This window comes from Gymnoscopelus braueri (assembly GCF_963280865.1).
Source record: "Gymnoscopelus braueri genome assembly, chromosome: 6".
NCBI lineage: Eukaryota > Metazoa > Chordata > Actinopteri > Myctophiformes > Myctophidae > Gymnoscopelus > Gymnoscopelus braueri.
In genome coordinates, this window is record NC_137607.1 from 37,426,125 (window position 1) to 37,446,276 (window position 20,152).

Sequence of the window (20,152 nt, forward strand, 5' to 3'; positions counted from 1 at the left end):
ATACACGATTATAGCAGAGAATGATGTCTACAAAAACTGGAAAATGCTATGCTGAGCTGGTCAATGACCTCAAGGTTACCAGAGATCAGATATAAATTGTCTCTGTCGGAAATAAAACTTGTAATAAATGTAGATTATTATGCTGAAACCTTTATATCATATAAAATGGTAAATGGTAAATGGTGCATTTATATAGCGCTTTTATCCAAAGCGCTTTACATAGATTGTGCATTACATTCACCCATTCACACACACATTCATACACCGATGGTGGAGGAAACCATGCAAGGCACCAACCTGCTCATCGGGAGCAATTAGGGGTTCAGTGTCTTGCTCAAGGACACTTCGACACTGACTCTGGGGGAGCCCGGGATCGAACTGTTCGAACATTTCTAAAGTTACACTTGTTAATACCAAATGTGGCCAAATTGTCAAATATTACATAAGAAAGGGGCAAACATTGTGAAAATAGCCGATCTACAAACTCAGAAGTGCTAAAGTGCAAACTAAACGTAATGCCTACAATTCTAAGTGCTTGTCGGGTTGGGGGGTCGCTTGTCCTACATGACTGTCTGTCTGTATTTCTGTCTGTGGTTTCAGACTTTCTATCATATAGGATTATCTCTCTCTCTCACACCTCTTGCGCACACAATCCCTGGGGTGATGTGATCAAGATGTATATGACTGCCTTCCAAAGTTTGTGGGCCCTGGCTAGGAAAAAAAAGTCATGTAATGAATACTAATTATACTGCAGCCTGCAGGCCAAATTGGCAGACAGTAGGTCTAGTATTTCCAGTTGGAAGTTGCTCAATGCTCACAGTATCAAATGTCAAGTCTGCCTGTCTCCATTTTCTACAGTAGATCTACTACGAGCATTGAATGCTGTTGTCTTGGTACTTGAGCTAATCTGTCGAGGAAAAGATAATGCAAAAACATTTTGGAGCAGAAGCGACCTGGACAGCGATTCTGATCGCTACACTGTGTGGGACCGGCACACTGGCCATGCTGGTCAAATGGTTCAGTCAACAAAAGGTGAAAAGGAAAATCTCGACAGCAAGAAACCGCAGGGCAGCTACACTGCAGCAAGCAGAGCAGGCTGTGCACCAGTACAAAAACTTGGTAAAGTTTCACCAATTGTTTGTTATAGTAATAACATGTCGTCGCGAGTTGTGTGCTCATTTCACTAATGGACTAACAATGCGTCTTTTAGCATCCTGGTACAGACACCTCTCTCATCCTCTCACTTTCTCTACCTGAGCTGACAACACATCTGAAGGAAGGGTCATTAAGACCTGAAGATGTGTTCTACTGCTATATGGAAAAGGTAAGAAAAAAGTTTCCAACACTTTTCAGTATTCTGAAAAACAATTTCAGATCCGGTCTAGATCGGACACTGAAACGGTCTGTATGTGTGTGCATGCAAGTGTGTGTGCAAATTACTGGATAAATTAAGTGGGTCCTGGACCGGATCTGAGCAGTGGACAGTAAATCTTTCACCTGTGGAAGTGGAAAGCCTGGTGTGATCTCAAACCTGGCTGAGCAGGTTTGGTTTGTGGTTGATTACTGCAATAAAGCTTCATTCATATTGGATATTTGACAGATATTCAGGTCTGCAAACCTCAATGATAACTATACTCTACAAACTACATGATTAAGCAAAAAGGTGTACAGTGTTGCACAGCTGTTTACCCTGTTATAGCCTGTGGTTCATAATTTAAATGTAGAGAAAGCAAACTCATTGTGGACATTTTTGTGTTATCCTTTTAGCCCAAATGTCTGACTGTACTTTGTGCCGTTTACATTTCTGTCTAATAAAGTATTCAATCAATCAATGATCACTCCCTTGATATCACTCAGTTTCAATCTCTATTAACAGCACGTTGTCTCTAGAGGCTGTCACAGGGATGTCAGGCCCTGTCACATCAGGCCCCTCTCACAGCACTGTGCGACATCCCTGTGACAGGGATGGTAATATGTTACCATATTAAACAACATGGTACCATGGATATTGGATAGAGGGCACTGGCCCAAAAGATTTAGATAAACACTGCTTTAGCTTTTCCTTACTGAATGTTTGATTACTGCAAATTGTACAAGATTCCCCAATAAATTAGATACTGACCCAAAACCAACTCTACTTTGGGCAGGGGATGGAATGCTTATAATCTTTTCTATCTTTACGTAAAGGTTTTCTTACATATTAAGGGCAGTGGATTGCATGAATCCCACTTTTTAATCACTTTATTTTTTAATCTAAATGATAGAGATCTCCCAACGGGGTGACAATCTTAGCTTCATAACAAAATGATGATCACCTACCAGACTAGGGTAACATTAAGCGAGCTATCTATAACCGTATGAAACACATTTTGTCTGTAAAAGATGAAGATAACATTAACATATCCATGTTTTCTTCACAGACCCTGGAAGTGGACAAAAGAGTAAACTGCTGCACAGAGATTATGGTGGAGAGTTTTGACCAGCTAAAAACTGTGGACTCTCGTAAAGAAGGGACCTTATATGGAGTTCCTGTCAGCATCAAGGAAAATATAGGTTGCAAGGTAATTTGTGCTGGTTTATTGTTCAGTTAATAGAGCATTTTATTCAGCATAACAGTATACACCCATAAGAGCAAACCATCAGATGAATTCAAATTAATGACGGTTGCATGCTTCATTAAAAAAAAATGGTGTCGTAATAAACAACTTTTTTGTGTGGAGAGAAGTATGCAACCTTAATTCAGTTGATTTAAGCACCAATGTGGCAGTGGCTCAGGAGGTATAGTGGTCATCTGAAGCTGCCCTCTGGGAACTTCTGGAAGTTCCCCAGTTCGATCTTGGCTTGTTGTAGCTTCATGTACTTGAGCAAGACACAACCCCTAAATGCTTCCTTAGTGTCCCTATTGCAGCCAACTGCTCATAATATACAGTTTGGATGAACTATTTTAGATTTACGTGTTTGTTGTATTTTCTTCTTAGGGTTATGACACATCATGTGGTGCGATCTCTAACCTGGACAAACCTGCTCTGATGGACAGTGTGATTGTAGAAGTGCTAAAGAGACAAGGAGCAATTCCGTTTGTGAAAACCAATCTTCCCCAAGGTCTTTCAAGGTAATTCGTTGTTAACCTGTGTATCAGGATCCTGTCAATGCACTGAATGGGACATTATCATGTTTAATCAGACTATTGATTGGTCTAAGTAGGTGAGATACTGACCTAACGACGGGGCTCAGTGGGTGTTTTGTCTTTGTTCTGTGGGTTGATGAAAGTTGGGGTAAACGCTCACCCCAAAACATGATTTGCGATTCTGTGCCTATCGGTACATAACTTGGACGGCGCTGAGTCGGCTCAAGCGAACTTCGCAAAGTTCGGCACAGCAACTCGCCCGCTTTAGCTCGCTCGGTGGTGCCTCTCGTGGCTCAAGTTCGCTTGAGACGGCACGCCTCTGTCGTGGTCCAAAACTATACTTTATACAAAACGCCCCGTCGGTAGGTCAGTTTCTCACCTACTTGACCAAACATTAGTCTGGTTAAACGTGATAATGTCCATTCAGTGCATTTACAGCATCCGAAATGGGTGTTGTGATGCACATTGCTTCATTGTTTGGCCCCCTCCTGGCCCTTTCTCCAGTTATGACTGCAGCAACCCCATCTATGGACAGACTCTCAACCCTCACAACCTTCAGAAGGCCAGCGGTGGTTCCACTGGTGGTGAGGGGGCTCTCATCGGGGCTGGAGGTTCTGTGCTAGGTATAGGCACTGACATAGGGGGCAGTATTCGTATTCCATCTGCCTTCTGTGGGATCTGTGGATTCAAGCCCACTGCTGGGAGGCTGAGGTGGGTGTTTGGGTTGTAGTAACAGTAAGGTCAAAGCTGCAGTCATTTGTCTGTCTGCATGTACTGTCAGCCATAATACAAATGGTACAACATGAAATAGTAGTGTTATAATTTTTATTGACACAGCAGGATGTCTTTGTGTCTCCTCAGTGCACGAGGCATAAAGACCCTCAGTCGGGGACAAAAGTCAGGTAAGACCAAATCAAGTAGGGTAAACCTCAGGTCACATGTGGCTCATCTAAAAGTGAAAACTACTGTATATGAGTGCTCTAAGAGATTAGATTTTCTGTTTGTTCTTTCTTCAGTGCTTTCATCTGCTGGGCCGCTGGCTAAAGATGTGGGCAGCCTTGCCCTATGTATGCAGGCTCTTCTCTCTAACCACATGTTTTGCCTGGATCCGACAATTCCACCCATTCCTTTTAACCTTGAGGTGTGTCTACTGTTCTACCGTTCATTTTACTGCTCAATTTAGCAAGATCGGAGTAAGTGGTATGAACCACCAACAGAGTAGGCAGTCAAGTAAATAGTGATAAGAATATAAATTAGTAAATTGGAATAGTAGGTATGTAGACATCAAACCTAGTATCTGTCTAAATAAATGGTAAATGGTACACTTATAGCGCTTTTATCCAAAGCGCTTATTTATTTTTACTTATTTATTAAATTACTTATTGTAGCTTTTAAGTAAGCGAATAGCATGTTGACATGTTAACGTACATAGCATGTGTGAACAAGTAAACGACATACATCTGAAGAGCATAACTAGGATCTAAATAGACAACAACTGCAGATACTAAAAATGGAGTGCTATGGTGTGCGTTACCAGACTGTGGCCAGTGGTGGAAAAAGTACTCACATTTGTTTACTTAAGTAAAAGTATCAATACTGCAATATTGAAATACTCTGTTACAAGTAAAAGTCTGGAATTCAAAATATACTTGAGTAAAAGTACAAAAGTATTGGTATCATAATGTACTTGTACTAAGTTCCAAAAGTAGAAAGTACTCATTATGCAGAACGTCCCATTTCAAGTTTTCAAATGTATAAAAATATTTTGAAAATAGCAGATCTACAAGCTCACAATGCGTTGCAGCGCTGTGTGACAACAAATTGGAAATACTCCAATAAAGGAAAAAAATACCTCAAAATTGTACTTGTGTAAATTCACTTAGTAACTTTACACCACTGACTGCGGCAGAATGTGGGGAGTGAGAATGATACTTGACTATAGAATATAGAAATTATGAATTTTCCCCTGTTGTGTAGGTGTACCAGAGTTCCAACCCGTTGAGGATTGGTTACTATGAGAACGATGGTTACCTGGAACCATCTCCAAGCATGGCTCGAGCCTTCAGGGAGGTCAAGGCTCTGTTGGAGAAAGCAGGACACACTGTAAGATGCACTCACATCATGTATTTCACCCCAGTGATCAATAAAATGTAATCTACCACATACTGTATATGCCACGCCCATATACTGCATGCAGGCAACATTTTGGCATTTTATGATGGCGCCACTGTAAAGGAGCAACACAATTTCAGTCAATAATTGGTATGTGTGCTATTGGTAGTGATTTATACCAATAGCACGCCTTTACAAGTGAAGCAATCAATATTCTCACATGCTGAAGACCACGGCTGCTAACCAACACCTCCCCTCATATGAATTAGGAGAAGCACATACTGTACAGCCTAGCTCGCACTCTATCTTGTACTCCACCACCTCCCCTTCTTCTAGCCAGGAAACCCGACGAATCTGCCAGTGCAAAAAAAAAGAATACGCAGTGATATTAGTCAGGCCATGCCAGGCCCCTACTTCATCCTTTCTTTCACTTTTCCATTTCTGTCTCCTCTTCCTCATTCACGCTTTTTGGGCGGTGAAACCGCCCCTATATGTGAGGTTTGGATATTTGCACCCCCCAATCCTGCGCTGTGATTGGCCATCAGTGTACCCCCCTAACCCTGCACCGTGATTGGCCAATCACAGTCTATTCAGCACTGTGATTGGCTAGTGAAACATGACACATGTGCATAGCCCTATAAATAGGACTATGCACTTAAAAAAAACACATTTATGTTTTTTTTAAAGTTAGGGGTGTACAATGGTTGGTCCACAATATTACTTGTCTTTAAGTGAACTTCCATCACTGTGATGACCACTGTGACCACACCGCCCACTTCACACTGGGTGTGATTTTTCCCATTCATGTTCCTGAGGGAGCGGCTCCATCAGCAGACAATGCTCTCTGAGGTACTCATGGTCAAGAGCTGTGCCATGATCCAAGGAATCCAGGGCCTAACTTTTTTTTTTTGTAAGGCTTAAGGTTCAAGTGTTATGGGCTAAAATGTGAAGCGGCCTGTGGGGCCGATTTGAATCATTTGTGGTGGAGGTTTTTCCTTGGCCTACTTACGAGTGTGCATGCAAAGTTTCATGCCGATCAGTCCCGCGGTGTCCAAAACTAGCTGCTCACACAGATACATAGCACAGACACACAGACAGGGGCGAAAGAGATAATGAAATACGGAGATAAAGGTTTTATGCCCAACAGTGACAATATGAAGTATAATAACGAGTGTCTCTTTTTTGTCTGTTCTCTCCGTCTAGTTTGTGTGCTACTCTCCACCTAGACTCAGTTATGCCATGCATGAGCTGATTATCAGGGGTATGCTTGCAGACGGTGCTATCACCTTTCTCAGTGGCATGTGAGTTCAAACACAATATGTTATGCTTTGCTAAAACAACTGAATATAATCAGATGGGCTACTATCACCATTTCTATTAGGATGCTTAAAATGTGCATAAACATAATGTTTCAGGAGGGAAGGCCCTGTGGATCCAGCTATCACAATGCAGATCTTCACTTACCGTCTACCAATATTAGTGAAGAGACTCATCTCTAGCCTGCTCAAACCCCTGGTGAGTGCAAGGTTTCGCCCAATCCTAGCCCCATTATGAAATGTAACAGAAAGTATAAAACGTGGAAGAAATAGTGGAGGTACTTGTGTACCTGCATGTGGTCTACTGGCACTGTGCATACAAATTTTGGCACTCATCGGTCCCTGTTTGCAAGATTAGCTCACACACACACACACACACACACACACACACACACACACACACACACACACACACACACACACACACACACACACACACACACACACTATTAAATAAATCTTGAAGGCCTCCTGCAGAGCCACGCCATTAAAAAGCCATCAAGGGGTTATCAGGCTGGACACGGAACAAGTTCATGCAGACAGACAAATGACATGCAGCTTTGACCTTCTACTGTATACAGACATCTTCTCAGGGTCAGCTGTAGGTCTGCACTTTGAGAATGTTGCTTACTATATGTTTGACATTAAGTATCTCTTCCCCAGTTTCCTCGCATGGCGGAAATCATAGACGCTGTCTGTGGAGTTGGGTGAGACTAGAGACTACTTATTGCGCGTGGATGTCACGCACCGAAAATAGCAGAGCTACAAGCTCACAGCACAGCGCGTTGTGAGCTTGTAGCTCTGCTATTTTCGGTGTGTAACCCCTGCACATAACTACGTATAAATCAGGCTTAATCAGATGTGGTGTGGTGCAGTTTGTGGCCCACTTTTTGTTCCCAACATGAGACAAAATATGCTGCTCTTTTTCAGCTCCATTCAAGCTCTGTGGAAACAGCATGCTGATGTGGAGGTAGGCTACAGATAGACATTAGGGTCACAACCCGGCTTTCTGGTCTTTCAACCAGTTATGTTTGCATATTTCCCATGCGTGTTATCCATGGGAAATGAAGTTTTTGTGTTCCTTATTAGGACTACATTTATGAATCTATAGCTGAATGGAGGAGATGTGAGATGGACGTGCTGCTATGCCCCATGCTCGGACCAGCCTTCTCCCTTTCCTACTGTAGCAAGCTCAACTGTACGGTGCACTATTTTTGCTGTTTTACAAAATATAAACATATCGTTGCTGTCCGGCAGAAATCAGCTAACAAAATTTTTCCGCTTTTGCATTTTTTACATAAATCAGTGCTATTGAACAACCAAGGAAAAGTATTAAAAAGCGCTTCTGACAAAACCAGCTGACTCCATTGGATTCTCGAACTTTCTGCTAAACCAGCTAACTCAACCAAAGGGGGGTGGAGTTAGCTGGTTTTGCTGACTCCAGGCTCCACCCCCTTTTGACCTCCAACCTCATTGTGAGCTTGGAGTTCCATTCAGCTGTTTAATGATGAACAAAACCTCCTAACTCCACTTTTATTTTGTTTTTGTCATTTCCTGAAAAATTGACATTTTGGAGTTAGCTGGTTTCTGCCGGACAGCAGAGATATGATATCTTAATGATCTTACTTAACTTTTGTATATCTGTTAATGTGTAGCACCAGCTGCACTTTCCTACACCATTCTCTACAATCTGCTGAACTTTCCTGCTGGAGTGGTGCCTGTTTCCACAGTGACTGCAAAGGATGAGGAGGAACTTAAACACTATAAAGGCAATTTTCAGGACCCCTTGGACAAGCTCTTCAAAAAGGCAAGAACATAGAGGACGTAAGGTTTTCATGTTCAGTCAATAGGCTGTAAACCATTCATTCAATCATAATCATTACATTTACTCTATCCTATCCTCAGTGGTCTTAATGTTAACTTACAATGGAGAGTCAACAGTTTCACCTCTTTTGTATCAGCTTCACGCAACTCTTACATCAAGTAAACTCTTATGAATAATCGGCTTATCTGTGAATCACAAGTTCTTCTTTTGGCCAGTAGGTGGAGGCACCATCCTGTACAGTGATGCTGACTGGGGTGATGTACTAAATGTGCATGGTAGGCTACTGACTGACTCCTATCTATGTTTGCATGCAGGCTGTTGCTGGAGGTGAGGGGCTGCCTGTGGCTGTACAGTGTGTAGCTCTGCCCTGGCAAGATGAACTCTGCCTACGCTTTATGAAGGAGGTGGAACAGCTGGTCAAACAATGTAAAATAAGCGAGAATTAAGTGAGAAACATGGCAGCCTTGGGCCTTAGGCTTATGCTGACTTTTTCACTCAGTGGTTTATAGGTTTTTTGTAATATATGAATAATGATAAAGTCACAGTATAGAGCCATGCTTTGCTGCTTTAAAAGGGATCATGTGTATATTTTACGGTTAGGTTCCGTTCCATTCCATCTTTGAATTAACTTTCCCAAACATGTTCTTTCCATACTTCTGAGCTGCTGTAATGATGTAGGTATAATGGGAAGTCTAAAAATCAATATACTATAGCATATGCATACAGCTTGTCACAGTGATGTATAGTGCTTAGAATCCTTATTGGTGAAATAAAATAGTGTGCAATCATCATTGAATACACATACCATCTCCTAATATCACAAATCAAGTACACAGTTAGTAACAGGCTAATGTACGTACCCACTAAAACAGTAGAACATATTGTCACGTATCCAAGTATGGAAGCTTAAATTGAGTTATTTTCACTATGAAGTAACTAAAATAACTAAAAGCGATGTATATCAAAAAGACAAAAGTAGCATGACAAATATATTTGCTTTAAATTATAGGCAAGGTAGGCAATTTTGCCCCCATTTGACTGGCAGTCAAACTGTCAAACAGTCAAACTAATCTGTGTTAGAGTGCACAATTCTCTAAATTCCTGTATTTTAAAAGATGTTTTTAAATTGCCTGCATTGGATTAAGTCACCTAGAGCTGCTGTGCATTACCTGATTTCACTTTTTATCAACACGTTCTATATATAAATCTTGTCATAAATATATAATATACAATATAAACTCAAAGTTAGGCTACTAATGTGCAAACTGAACTATTACTATGTTGATTATTGTATTAACCCCATTTAAAATGATCTGTTCCAACTTGGCGGCCTCATAGAGGCCGGATTCAGATGATCTCCTGCACAATGCTCAACCTATTGTGTGGTATGTGGCATTTAAAAAAAGAATCAAGATTGGGATGATCCAAACCAATTGGATGATGTGCCTTGCTTAGTGGCACAGTGGTGACAACTAATACCCGATTTATACTTAGTTGCGCGCCAGTGTCGTGCACCAAAAATAGCCGATCTACAAGCTCACAGCACATCGCAGATCGCACTATAAGTATAACTCACGCTTTAGCTGGAACACATTTGCTGTATGACTGTACAACAGTTGAATCCTGAAATATGTTTTTATTTCACGATGCCCCTTATTTCTCCCAGAGGGAAATTGTTTTTTAATTGTTTGTAATAGCCTAAATAAACTCTATTCAATCACAACTCAAAATAAGTCTTGTTCATTTATATTCAATTTTCAACCGACATGCCTTTGTTTACATTAATGGAATAGTAAAGAATAATAATCTTAATTTCTCACAAATCAGACACGTTGACATTTCATTACTTTAACGATTCCTTTGGTGAATGGATCTTTTGCCATTAGTGTGATGAAAATTAAGCTATACGGTAGCAATGTATCTGCCCTTGTACCACTTTTCCATCACTGGCAGTATTATAATATCTCAGCCAATGTACCATGAACGGGCACAGCTACAGTCTTGGAAATTGAATTCTCTTTACTATTAGGCAAAGAGGCACCTCCATCACACATCAGAAATGAAAACACAATGGAAAATGGCGATACATTGGAATTTCAAATGATATATTTGTCTCTTATTTCTCATGTTTGCCTCTTTAACAAGAATGTACAGTTTTCTTTGTGACGTTATTGCTGAAAATGTTATGAAATACATGGCTGATCATGGAGGAACCACTGGTGTTCTCCCACACACATGTGATTTGTCTGACATATTCAAAGGCCATAAGAAAATACCTTCCTAATGTTTGCTCTTGCAAATAACAAGCTTTTTGTTCAATCATTTCCCAGTTCACCTGTATAGCTATAAATATAGCTTTGATAAAAAAAATTATCAGAACTATGAAACACTGTAACTCTATCAAGCTTTGCCTTTACTTTTACACCTTGCCATTCATTCTTCCCAATACCTTCTTAGACCAAAGTCTGTATATGATATGCTATGGAATAGTGTATTTACAAAAGCATTGGTGACAGGTGGTCTGGGGGAAGGGAGGCCAACCAGCAACTGAAAAGATCAACCAAGAGGTTGTATTCCAGCTGTGACCTGGCAACCAGAGGATGGCTAATATTACGTTTTAAAGGTTTAATGACATTCACTTTTACACCACATTCAAAGTCTTTGTCCTGGTCCTTCAAAAGTGTACAAAAAGTTTTAAGTGAAAATTCCATTCCAGTGATCAATGGCAGGTGTTTTTCTCTCACATTTCTAAAGCCTTTTCAACTGCAATGAAAAAAGAAATCTTTGCCTGCGGGTGTCGCTGGTGAGGGATTTTACCTGTCAATCATCGCCTCTGCTCCGCCCCCCCCCAAAGGAAAGGATAGGGGAGGGGAGGGGCGAGGAGGAGAGTGGGCGGGATTAATCGACTGTGACCTCACTGTCGAAGGGCCAAGCTCAGATTACTTTTCAGCCTAATTATTCAGAAAACCCCAGACCACAGAAAATCCACTGAATGTTCTAAGTTCAGGTTTTTTGGGTGTAATTGAGGTCATAAAACCCCAAATAAAACATTGAAAATAAAAAAAGTGAAAATGAATGTCATGACACCTTTAAAGTAAATTCAGGGTATCTAGGTGGCATAGGGGTTAAACTCTCGCCTGTCGCCTACCATCATGGAGGCCCAGGTTCAATTCTCAGCAGCAGAGTCTCTGGCTTGGCCCAGCGCACCCACAAACACAATTGGTAGTGTTCATGGGAGGGAAGCCAGCAGGGGATTGTGTCCTTGCTGCTGCACAGCGGGTTGGTCGGTGCCTGTGCAGCGGGCAGGGGATCTAACAGTGGAGAAAACGTAGGCTAACCTATGCCTACTGCTTTGGAAATAATCCTGATACCGTCCCATTATAAAGGACTGCCCTAGGGTCTTTGCATTGGTTCTGACAATGTATTGAATTCAGACGTCACCAGACGTATCGTAGACAGAGATCTCCAATCATCTGGCGAGGTGAAAAGATGCACCCTACACCCCAGGACAACATTGACAGGGACCACAGTACAGGTGGGAATTGGGGATGACTAAAATTGGGATAAAGCGAGAAATGTTTTTTTTTAAATCTAAATTAAGTACATTTGCACTGTGCAGTACACTTTCACATGATCTCGAAGCTCTATGTATGAAAAATACAATAATACTTTGCCCTCCATGTTTTCCCTGCACACTGTGCCACAGATGAGTGCAGATAATTTTCATTCTTACTGTGAGTGATTACCGCATTGGTGCCACAACAGAAACCAGGAAAAGAGATAAGGGGGACTAATGACACATGGCGTTTCCATCTACAAGGCCAGCGCACCATGTCCTCATATTGTGATTACCCTCAACTATTGTAAATATGTGTTTCTGTTGGGCTTACATAAATTTACATATGTTTTAAAACTCTCCTGAGATGGGAACCCATTAGGGACAATGTCAGTGTTTTCCATTACAATCACCCATGCTTTTCTTGTCTCATTGAGTGGAAATAGCCTGTGTGCTTGTGTGTGTGTGTGTATGTGTGTGTGTGTGTGTGTGTGTGTGTGTGTGTGTGTGTGTGTGTGTGTGTGTGTGCGTGCGTGTGCACGTACGTGCGTGCGTGTGTGTGGTAGGGTAAAGAAAGTACATTAGTCTATGAGGAGAGCTGAAATTGAGAGGTTGTTCTTAGCATTATCTGTGGCACATAGAGAGAGGGCGTCTGGCTCCAACTGTGACACTCAGTCAGGGAGCATTAAGCTCTGAAAGTCAGTGAAGAGACTCAGGTCTTCTGAGGGAACTTGACATTGTTTGCAAATCCCTCAGGATCTGAGGCAGTAGTAATGACACACACACACACACACACACACACACACACACACACACACACACACACACACACACACACACACACACACACACACACACACACACACACACACACACACACCTCATTATGTTTTTTCCCAAACAGAAATTTGGCACAGAAGTTTTTGATTCATCTAAGTATACAGTAGTGTTTTGTTACAATATAATGACATTAATTGTTACAAATGAAGTATGGAGTATTGGTAGACAAGGCTGAGAAGTTCACCCTTGACCTGTGATTATCAGTACGCAACAATAATACACATAAACAGAAAAGAAGAAAAAGAAGAAACACACATGGTGTTGAAAAGTAACAATATAAAACCCAATTTATACTTGATAGGATAACTTTGTGATAAACGTGATGCATCGCATCTCAGGTAATCACATGATGCTACACAAAATACAAATGCTACCAAACAGCAAACTCTCTCAGAACTAATTTGAAATTTAAAGATGTCCTGGGTGGCTTTAAAAATGCTTAAAGAAAAAATAAATAGTTTGAGAAGTTTGAAACTGAGTTACTGTTGGCTACAAAGCAACACTACAAACACTACACCAGGACCATCTAACAGCAGTGTCAAGCCAGGGTTTCTCATCTCATGTAACGTCTCATTGATAAGAGCAGCAAACACCTCATTTACAGAAACCTCAGGCTATAAGATCAGGTACTTTAAAAGCCATCCAAACACATTCAGACCCTGCTTGTGTGACTGCAAATAAACCACCTAGACATCACCACCAACTAAACTAGGATGATTCTGTCTTAATGTCCCATTTCAGGGGCCAAGGAGCCCATAGTCTTTATAGTGCCATAGAATTGCAGGTAGTAATGTTTGACACAGCGGGGCTCCTGCCTTCCAGATGATCAAAGTGACGAGTTCTGCCTTTGCAACCAAAGAGCCACTTCCAGCAGACATCAGAAGCAGGGAGATTGGCAGCTTTTAGGGACTTTGGTCCATTTCACCAGCCATTTCTCCAGCGGAGGCGACATGCTGCGTGGTACCAGTGGGAGGAGGGGATGGCAGATTAACAGACAGCTGATACAGGTGTATAGGCGGTATCAAACAGCAGCTCTGTCAATACAGCAGGCGCCACAATTTCCTTAGAGGAGGGTGCGATCTCCAAAACTACGCCTGCCGATTTCACTATGACAGGATTATCCGGGGAGCTTCGTATAATTTTCGCAGATTCTGTGACTCAACAATTCGGTGATCCAGGTTCTATCGGCTTTAAGGGCCACTATCCCAAGTTTCAAAAGCTTACCCCCTGGACAAGGGACACTCTTCATTTTCCCTGAACGGCTCTGCTTCCCTGATTTCCTTTTTTATGCTGCATTCAGTTGTTCATCATCAACCCCCATCGTCCTCACCAGCTCTCCATCTTCCCTTCTCTGCGCATCTGCTAGGTTTGAGTTTTTCCTTTCTTCCCTCTGGCGCCTTGCTTGGCCCACGGCCCTTATAGCCAAATTGGTTTACATTGGAGAGATAAATGCACTGCAAATGCGCTTAAACACGTACAGTAAAAAATGCAGACAGTGCGTGTCAGGATTATCACCCAAGTCAGGGGGAGAAAGGAGAGAGCGTCTCTGCAAGCACAAAGCTGGGGAGCCAGAGTGAAGCCTGCAGATATAGTCCGTCTCATCCACTTCTCAGGAGAAAGAGAGGAGGATTTAGCATTTGCATGCTAGTCTGTAATTCCTGGCATTATATAACTTGTCGCCAACAATCAAACTCCTGCGGTATTGTGAAAGTATTGTTTCACACGGCTGAGCACACAGTGGAGTTACGGTGTTGGAGAAAACAGTTTTTGGTGAGGTTCCATGGTGGGTGGAGTGTGGAAGAACTCCAGAGAATATACAAATGGAACCAAATGGACCCGCCACTCTCTTTGGGGTTTAATTAACATTAACGATTTTACTGTCATCATTGCAGAATGAGACCACAGTAAGCCATGTCAAGACAACCTTCTCTCTCTGGGTGGATGCAGGGACCTGCAACCAAATGTCACCTTCAGTCTACGCTAGTCCACTGGCTCAGAGCTCAAGACTGACCATGAAGCTGGCGCATGAGGCCTGCAAAGACCTCAAAAGCCCCAACACATCTGGGTGGATACAAAGAGCCCATTATCTGCACATTAGATGCACCATCACCAGGTGAAAGAGGTCTCACTTTACACGGTGAAGACAAGTGGTGCGTAACCGCATTACTACTCAGAACAGGCAAATACGGTTCCACGTGAAGACAGGATTCACAGGACAATGTTCATCCTCCCTCCCCACCTGCTGCTGTCATCCCTGGGGGGACACAGTGCTGCGGTCCCTGTCCACTAGCATCAGTGTAAAACCCTTCTCATGCTCTGCCAATGACATTTGGGGGCAAAGCCTCCAAAAAAGTCCACAGTCATTCCCCACAAGCCCCACCCGCCCCCTCACCCCCCTGAGCCACCCCTCTTTCCAAATGAACAACCCACCACCCCCACCCCCCAAGACCTCCCAACACAAAGCCCCTTGAACAAGCCCAGCAGAGAAATCATAGCGCACTATTCAATCATTGTTTTTTCCACTCTCTCACCCCTTTTATGGTCCTACTAAAGGTTTTAGCTGGGCAGAGAAGGAGGGCTGTCATTGAGGAAACCTTAGCCCATTGATGAAGTGACAGCAGCTGCCAGAATATGATCCTAATCCTGTTTCCAGCATTCTTTTAGCCCGCTGGCATCGCAATTCCTCCACACATTCTCCGAGCTGTCAACTAGGAAAATCCCTCTAATAGCGCATTGCCCAGATACACATCAAAGAGCTCCTGGAAACCCTTAGCGGCTTAGCTGCCATAGACACACACACACACACACACACACACACACACACACACACACACACACACACACACACACACACACACACACACACACACACACACACACACACACACAGAGTACATTCCCATTAACTTAAACATATACAAATATTTATACCGAGCTCCCAGTCACACAAACACATGCGCTCATGTTGTCACATTGACCATGGATTTATTTGTTCAAAAATAACCCAGATGACATGTCATTAAATGTGAATTTGCTGTTGTTTTCCTTCCCCACGGCATGACTATTTGTATGCAATGCAACCTGCACCCCTGCAGTTCAAGTCAATGAGCAGATTTCTGATCTCAGCGGTCGTGGAGTGAGAGAGAAGGGGAGACCGCTGAAATAACAGGTGTTTGAACTTTGCTGACTCCAGGAACCCCTTTCAGTTCTATTTCATCTCTTTCTATTCTTACTTAATCCATCGATATCCCAACCAAAGGTAATCTTCTTATGGCAAAGCATTCTGTTTCGGTGCAGCCAAACCTTGGCTGACAGGGGGAGGCGGGTGGGGCAGAAAGGGGGGGGGGGCTGCTTCAGTCATTTCATTTAGGATTAGTTACTCTGCATCGGGCAAACAAGTGTCAGGTCTCTCTCTCTACTCTCTCTTTCCCCCGTCTCTCTGCCAGTCTGTCTCTCGTACTTTCTCTTGTCTCTTGTTCAGTCTCTCTGTAAGTAAGTCAGTCTCTCCCTCTGTCTCAATATCAGTTCTCAGATCTCTCTGTCTTATGCCACATCTCTCACCATTTCTTCCTCTTTCTCTGTGAATGCATTGTGTGTGTGTGTGTGTGTGTGTGTGTGTGTGTGTGTGTGTGTGTGTGTGTGTGTGTGTGTGTGTGTGTGTGTGTGTGTGTGTGTGTGTGTGTGTGTGTGTGTGTGTGTGTGTGTGTGTGTGTGTGCACGCGCACGCTCGTGCGTGCGTGCACATGCTCATGTCCCAGGTGAGGACAGCCACCACTTCCTCAGTCCTCCTGTGTCCAATTTATTTGTCCATTGCGGTGATTTCCTTGCTGCAACCTATTAAAATCACTTTTCTTGTTGGAGTTTGAAAAAGCTGTTTGGAGAAATCAAATCCCAGATCCCACTCAGTGCCATCTGCTTCCAGGAGGGGTGTTTGGGTGTTTGGATTTGGCACACCTAATCTAAACTAATCCCTTTCAAGTCATTTGAAAACCTCTGCTTTCTCTAGAAACTTTTATTATATATATATATATATATATATATATATATATATATATATATATATATATATATATATATATACACACACACACACGATGTGTGTGCGTGTGCGTGCATGTGTGCGTGTAAATGCATGCATGCACATGTATGCCTGACAATGCGTCTGTGTGCATACATGTTTACGTCCATGTTTCTATCAGTGTGTATGTGGTATGTGTGCATTTGTGTGGTTGTATTTATTTGCTATAGGCCAGACTCCCTGCTGTGGAAGGGATTTCACATGTGGGCTGGTGGGAGGAGGCCAATATCACACCTGGGATCAGACTAGATTTTTGGTGCCCCTCTGACCGGGGGAAGTCACCTCACATGGTACCTGGACCACCAAGGTTGTGATTACAAGGTCCATAAAAAGACTGACATGAAGCTCAGGTGCGACATACAAACCAACATAAACACAAAGTGTCTTTGTAAGGTGTTGGGCCATCACTAGCTGCCAGACCAGCTTCAATGCTCCTTGACATAGATTGTACACATCTCTAGAACTCTACTGGAGGGATGGATCACCGCCAACAAAAGACATCCACTCATTTGGTGGTTTGATGGTGGACATATAGATGTTCATTTGGGTTGAGATCTTTTGACAGCGAAGGCCATAGCATGTTATATACCGTTATTTATCATTTTCATACTCATAAAACGTTTCAGTGACCCCTTGTTCCCTATGGATGGGGGCATTGTCACCCTGCAAGAGACCATTCCCATCAGGATACGAATGTTTCATAATAGGATAAAGGTGATCACTGAAAATATAACTTTGTATTGATTTGCAGTTAAAGGTAGGGTAAGTGATTTTCTTTGGTTAAAATAAGTGTTAAATAGCTCTATATTCTGATAGTACTCATTGCTATAGAGTGTTTGTTCAGTAAAAGGAGTCTCCTTGTCTCTCCAGCTCTTTGTAAAACAGAAAATGCATTTTCGTTTCAGTTTCAGTTTCATTTCCAATTTTATCCAATCAGGATAGAGAACTCAATCAGGATATAGATTAAACAAGTGAAATTGGAAGTGATGACACTAAGAAATGAGCAGGCAAAATTGGAACGGGAACACTATAAAAATGAAGCTTAAAAATGGGTACTTTCTCCTGATTTTGACACATACCGGAAAATGTATTTTCTGTTTATTAAAGAGCTGGAGAGACGGGGAGACTCCTGTTACTGAACAAACACTCTATAGCAATGATTACTATCAGAATATAGTGCTTTAACCTTTTAACAAAATACTTTTAGTTTTAACCCAAAAATATCACTTACCCTACCTTTAACATTCCCTCTCTTAAGGGGGCAAGTGGACCCAAACCATGCCAGGACAATGCCCCCACAGTATAACAGAGCTACCGTCTGGACTCCCTCCCTGTCGGGGTCAAGCATCCAGGCCTGTACCATTGTCTTGGTGTACGCCACACATGCACTCGCACACTTTGTGGAGAATATGGTGAAGGATGACTCATCTGACCATCTCTGTGGACCAGTGCCTGTGATTTTTGCAACACATACTCTCAAATGTGAAGTCGTCTTTGTAATGGGTTTATGCACTGCAACCGTACTACAACATCCCTCTCTATGTAGTCGTCGATGGACTGTTCTCGCTGACACAGTCTTATCAGTCCTGCTTTGACATTCTCAGTCACCACTTCAGGTAAATCACTGTGTCATAAGCCTCTTTTTTGCATTTTCCTTTTTCTCCTGACACAGGGCAGACTCCGTTCATTTTACCATAGTGCCCATGGGCCATACTGCCCTGCCAAGCCAAAGTGCAGTAACTACGTTTTTGGACACACCGACTTATTTGTGTATCCCAAAGGTCAAATTAGCCTTTGTGATTTTGGGGGATAAACAATTACCTCAAGAACAGATGTACAATTAGTGTAATATCACTTATATGCCGAGATCTCATTTGGCTGACCAGTTGAATCACTTTTAAACCAATTTTTCAGTGATTTTTTTTTCCGTAGTTACTGCACTTTGCCTTGGCGGGGCAGCATACATTTACAGTATATTGGCTTAAAAACTCTAGCACTTGCCCTCTATTTATTTTATTTAGCACAATGCCTTAAGTCCTTCTACTGTATACAGGTAAAGGTAACACGTTTGGTTTGCTTTCAGCAAACAAAACCGTGTCCACGGTGTCTTGATTTTCCCTCACCTTTTTCAGTTTACATTTCTGCATGATTGGGAAAATAATAACTGATCTATAAGCAGACAGCATTAAGGTATGGTAAAGCTTCACTTTCCACATCATTTATAGAAAACACTGACAACGGACATCATTCTTATGTGTGGTTTATTCCCTTGCATTAAACAGATAAATTACTCACATTTAGGTAAACAATTGAGAAATACATTGTCTTGGATCTACATTGATATAATACATAGCGTTTGCCTGTGCATCCTTTTTCTCTCTGCTTAAACCACAGGCTTAGTAAAAGTGGTGACTATGTAATTGAATTCAGAGGCAGATACCCACAAAATGTTTTTTTTCCACTGGTCACTTGCACTCCCCTCAGATACTTTTCATTAAATGTACTATTGTGTACTGCAGGTCCTTTACACAAAGTTGCAATGTAGCAATTCAAATGGATTTTTGACTGTTTCCATCTTAAATCCTTTGTACAAAAGGAGACATGGACTTACTTGCTAACCAGGCAGATGGGGAACAAACACTGAAGGGTATTTACATTATGCGGAATAGATTCTTGGAGCTTGGAAGTGTCATGACGTTAAACAGGAAGAACCAGCTCAATATTCTGATGTTGGATTGGCACTATACTGGCCAATTAGATGCTTCTGCAATTAGATTTGATATGGCTGTAGTCTGCTGACGATACTGTGACAAATACTTTTTTCTCCTGCTGTAATCCACGGCTTAGTGGGGCGCATGCAAAGTTCATGTTCACAAGTTCTTGTTAGAATTACCCTCCAGAATATCTGATCCATCCCATCTGTCCCAGTATAAGATGAGTAGTTCAAGACTTGGACCCTGACTTCACTAAGGTAGCTCAAATTACAGTGAGGTGGCGGTATGTTACAAGCTCACATACAAGCTGTATCCAACTGCAGCACTGTTCAATGTTCCAGTCTTTGCAGTCTGGGTGGCATAAATTGTATCTTTTTCTTTTCCACTTGGCGTGAACTAATAAGTTCCAGTAATGGTCATTTCTTTAAGTGCATCCATCCAGCCTCGGGGATGAGATATATACTTTATATTCTGGTGTGTCCTCCTAGTGGTGAGTTTCATGCCCCTGTGATGACAAAGAGTTGGGTAAGCAGAGCGGCATGAGATGTGGACGGAGAACCTATGGGTTCGGAGGGGGTTTGCGG

General features: G+C 42.2%; 1 protein-coding gene across 1 annotated transcript in view; it reads left to right on the forward strand.

Annotated features, from left to right (window-relative positions):
* Positions 1 to 10,055, forward strand: part of LOC308086916 (uncharacterized protein) — a 33,750-nt gene extending 23,695 nt beyond the window's left edge. Inside the window, exons 16-30 of the mRNA XM_080430559.1 lie at positions 909 to 1,119; positions 1,211 to 1,324; positions 2,421 to 2,561; positions 2,979 to 3,112; positions 3,632 to 3,838; positions 3,989 to 4,029; positions 4,144 to 4,268; positions 5,105 to 5,230; positions 6,443 to 6,540; positions 6,655 to 6,754; positions 7,219 to 7,262; positions 7,486 to 7,525; positions 7,645 to 7,912; positions 8,211 to 8,362; positions 8,695 to 10,055. Coding sequence (XP_080286685.1) covers positions 909 to 1,119; positions 1,211 to 1,324; positions 2,421 to 2,561; positions 2,979 to 3,112; positions 3,632 to 3,838; positions 3,989 to 4,029; positions 4,144 to 4,268; positions 5,105 to 5,230; positions 6,443 to 6,540; positions 6,655 to 6,754; positions 7,219 to 7,262; positions 7,486 to 7,525; positions 7,645 to 7,912; positions 8,211 to 8,362; positions 8,695 to 8,826 — 1,933 coding nt within the window. The 3' untranslated portion in view covers positions 8,827 to 10,055. The remainder of the gene's footprint in view (positions 1 to 908; positions 1,120 to 1,210; positions 1,325 to 2,420; positions 2,562 to 2,978; positions 3,113 to 3,631; positions 3,839 to 3,988; positions 4,030 to 4,143; positions 4,269 to 5,104; positions 5,231 to 6,442; positions 6,541 to 6,654; positions 6,755 to 7,218; positions 7,263 to 7,485; positions 7,526 to 7,644; positions 7,913 to 8,210; positions 8,363 to 8,694) is intronic.
* Positions 10,056 to 20,152: the final 10,097 nt, after the last annotated feature.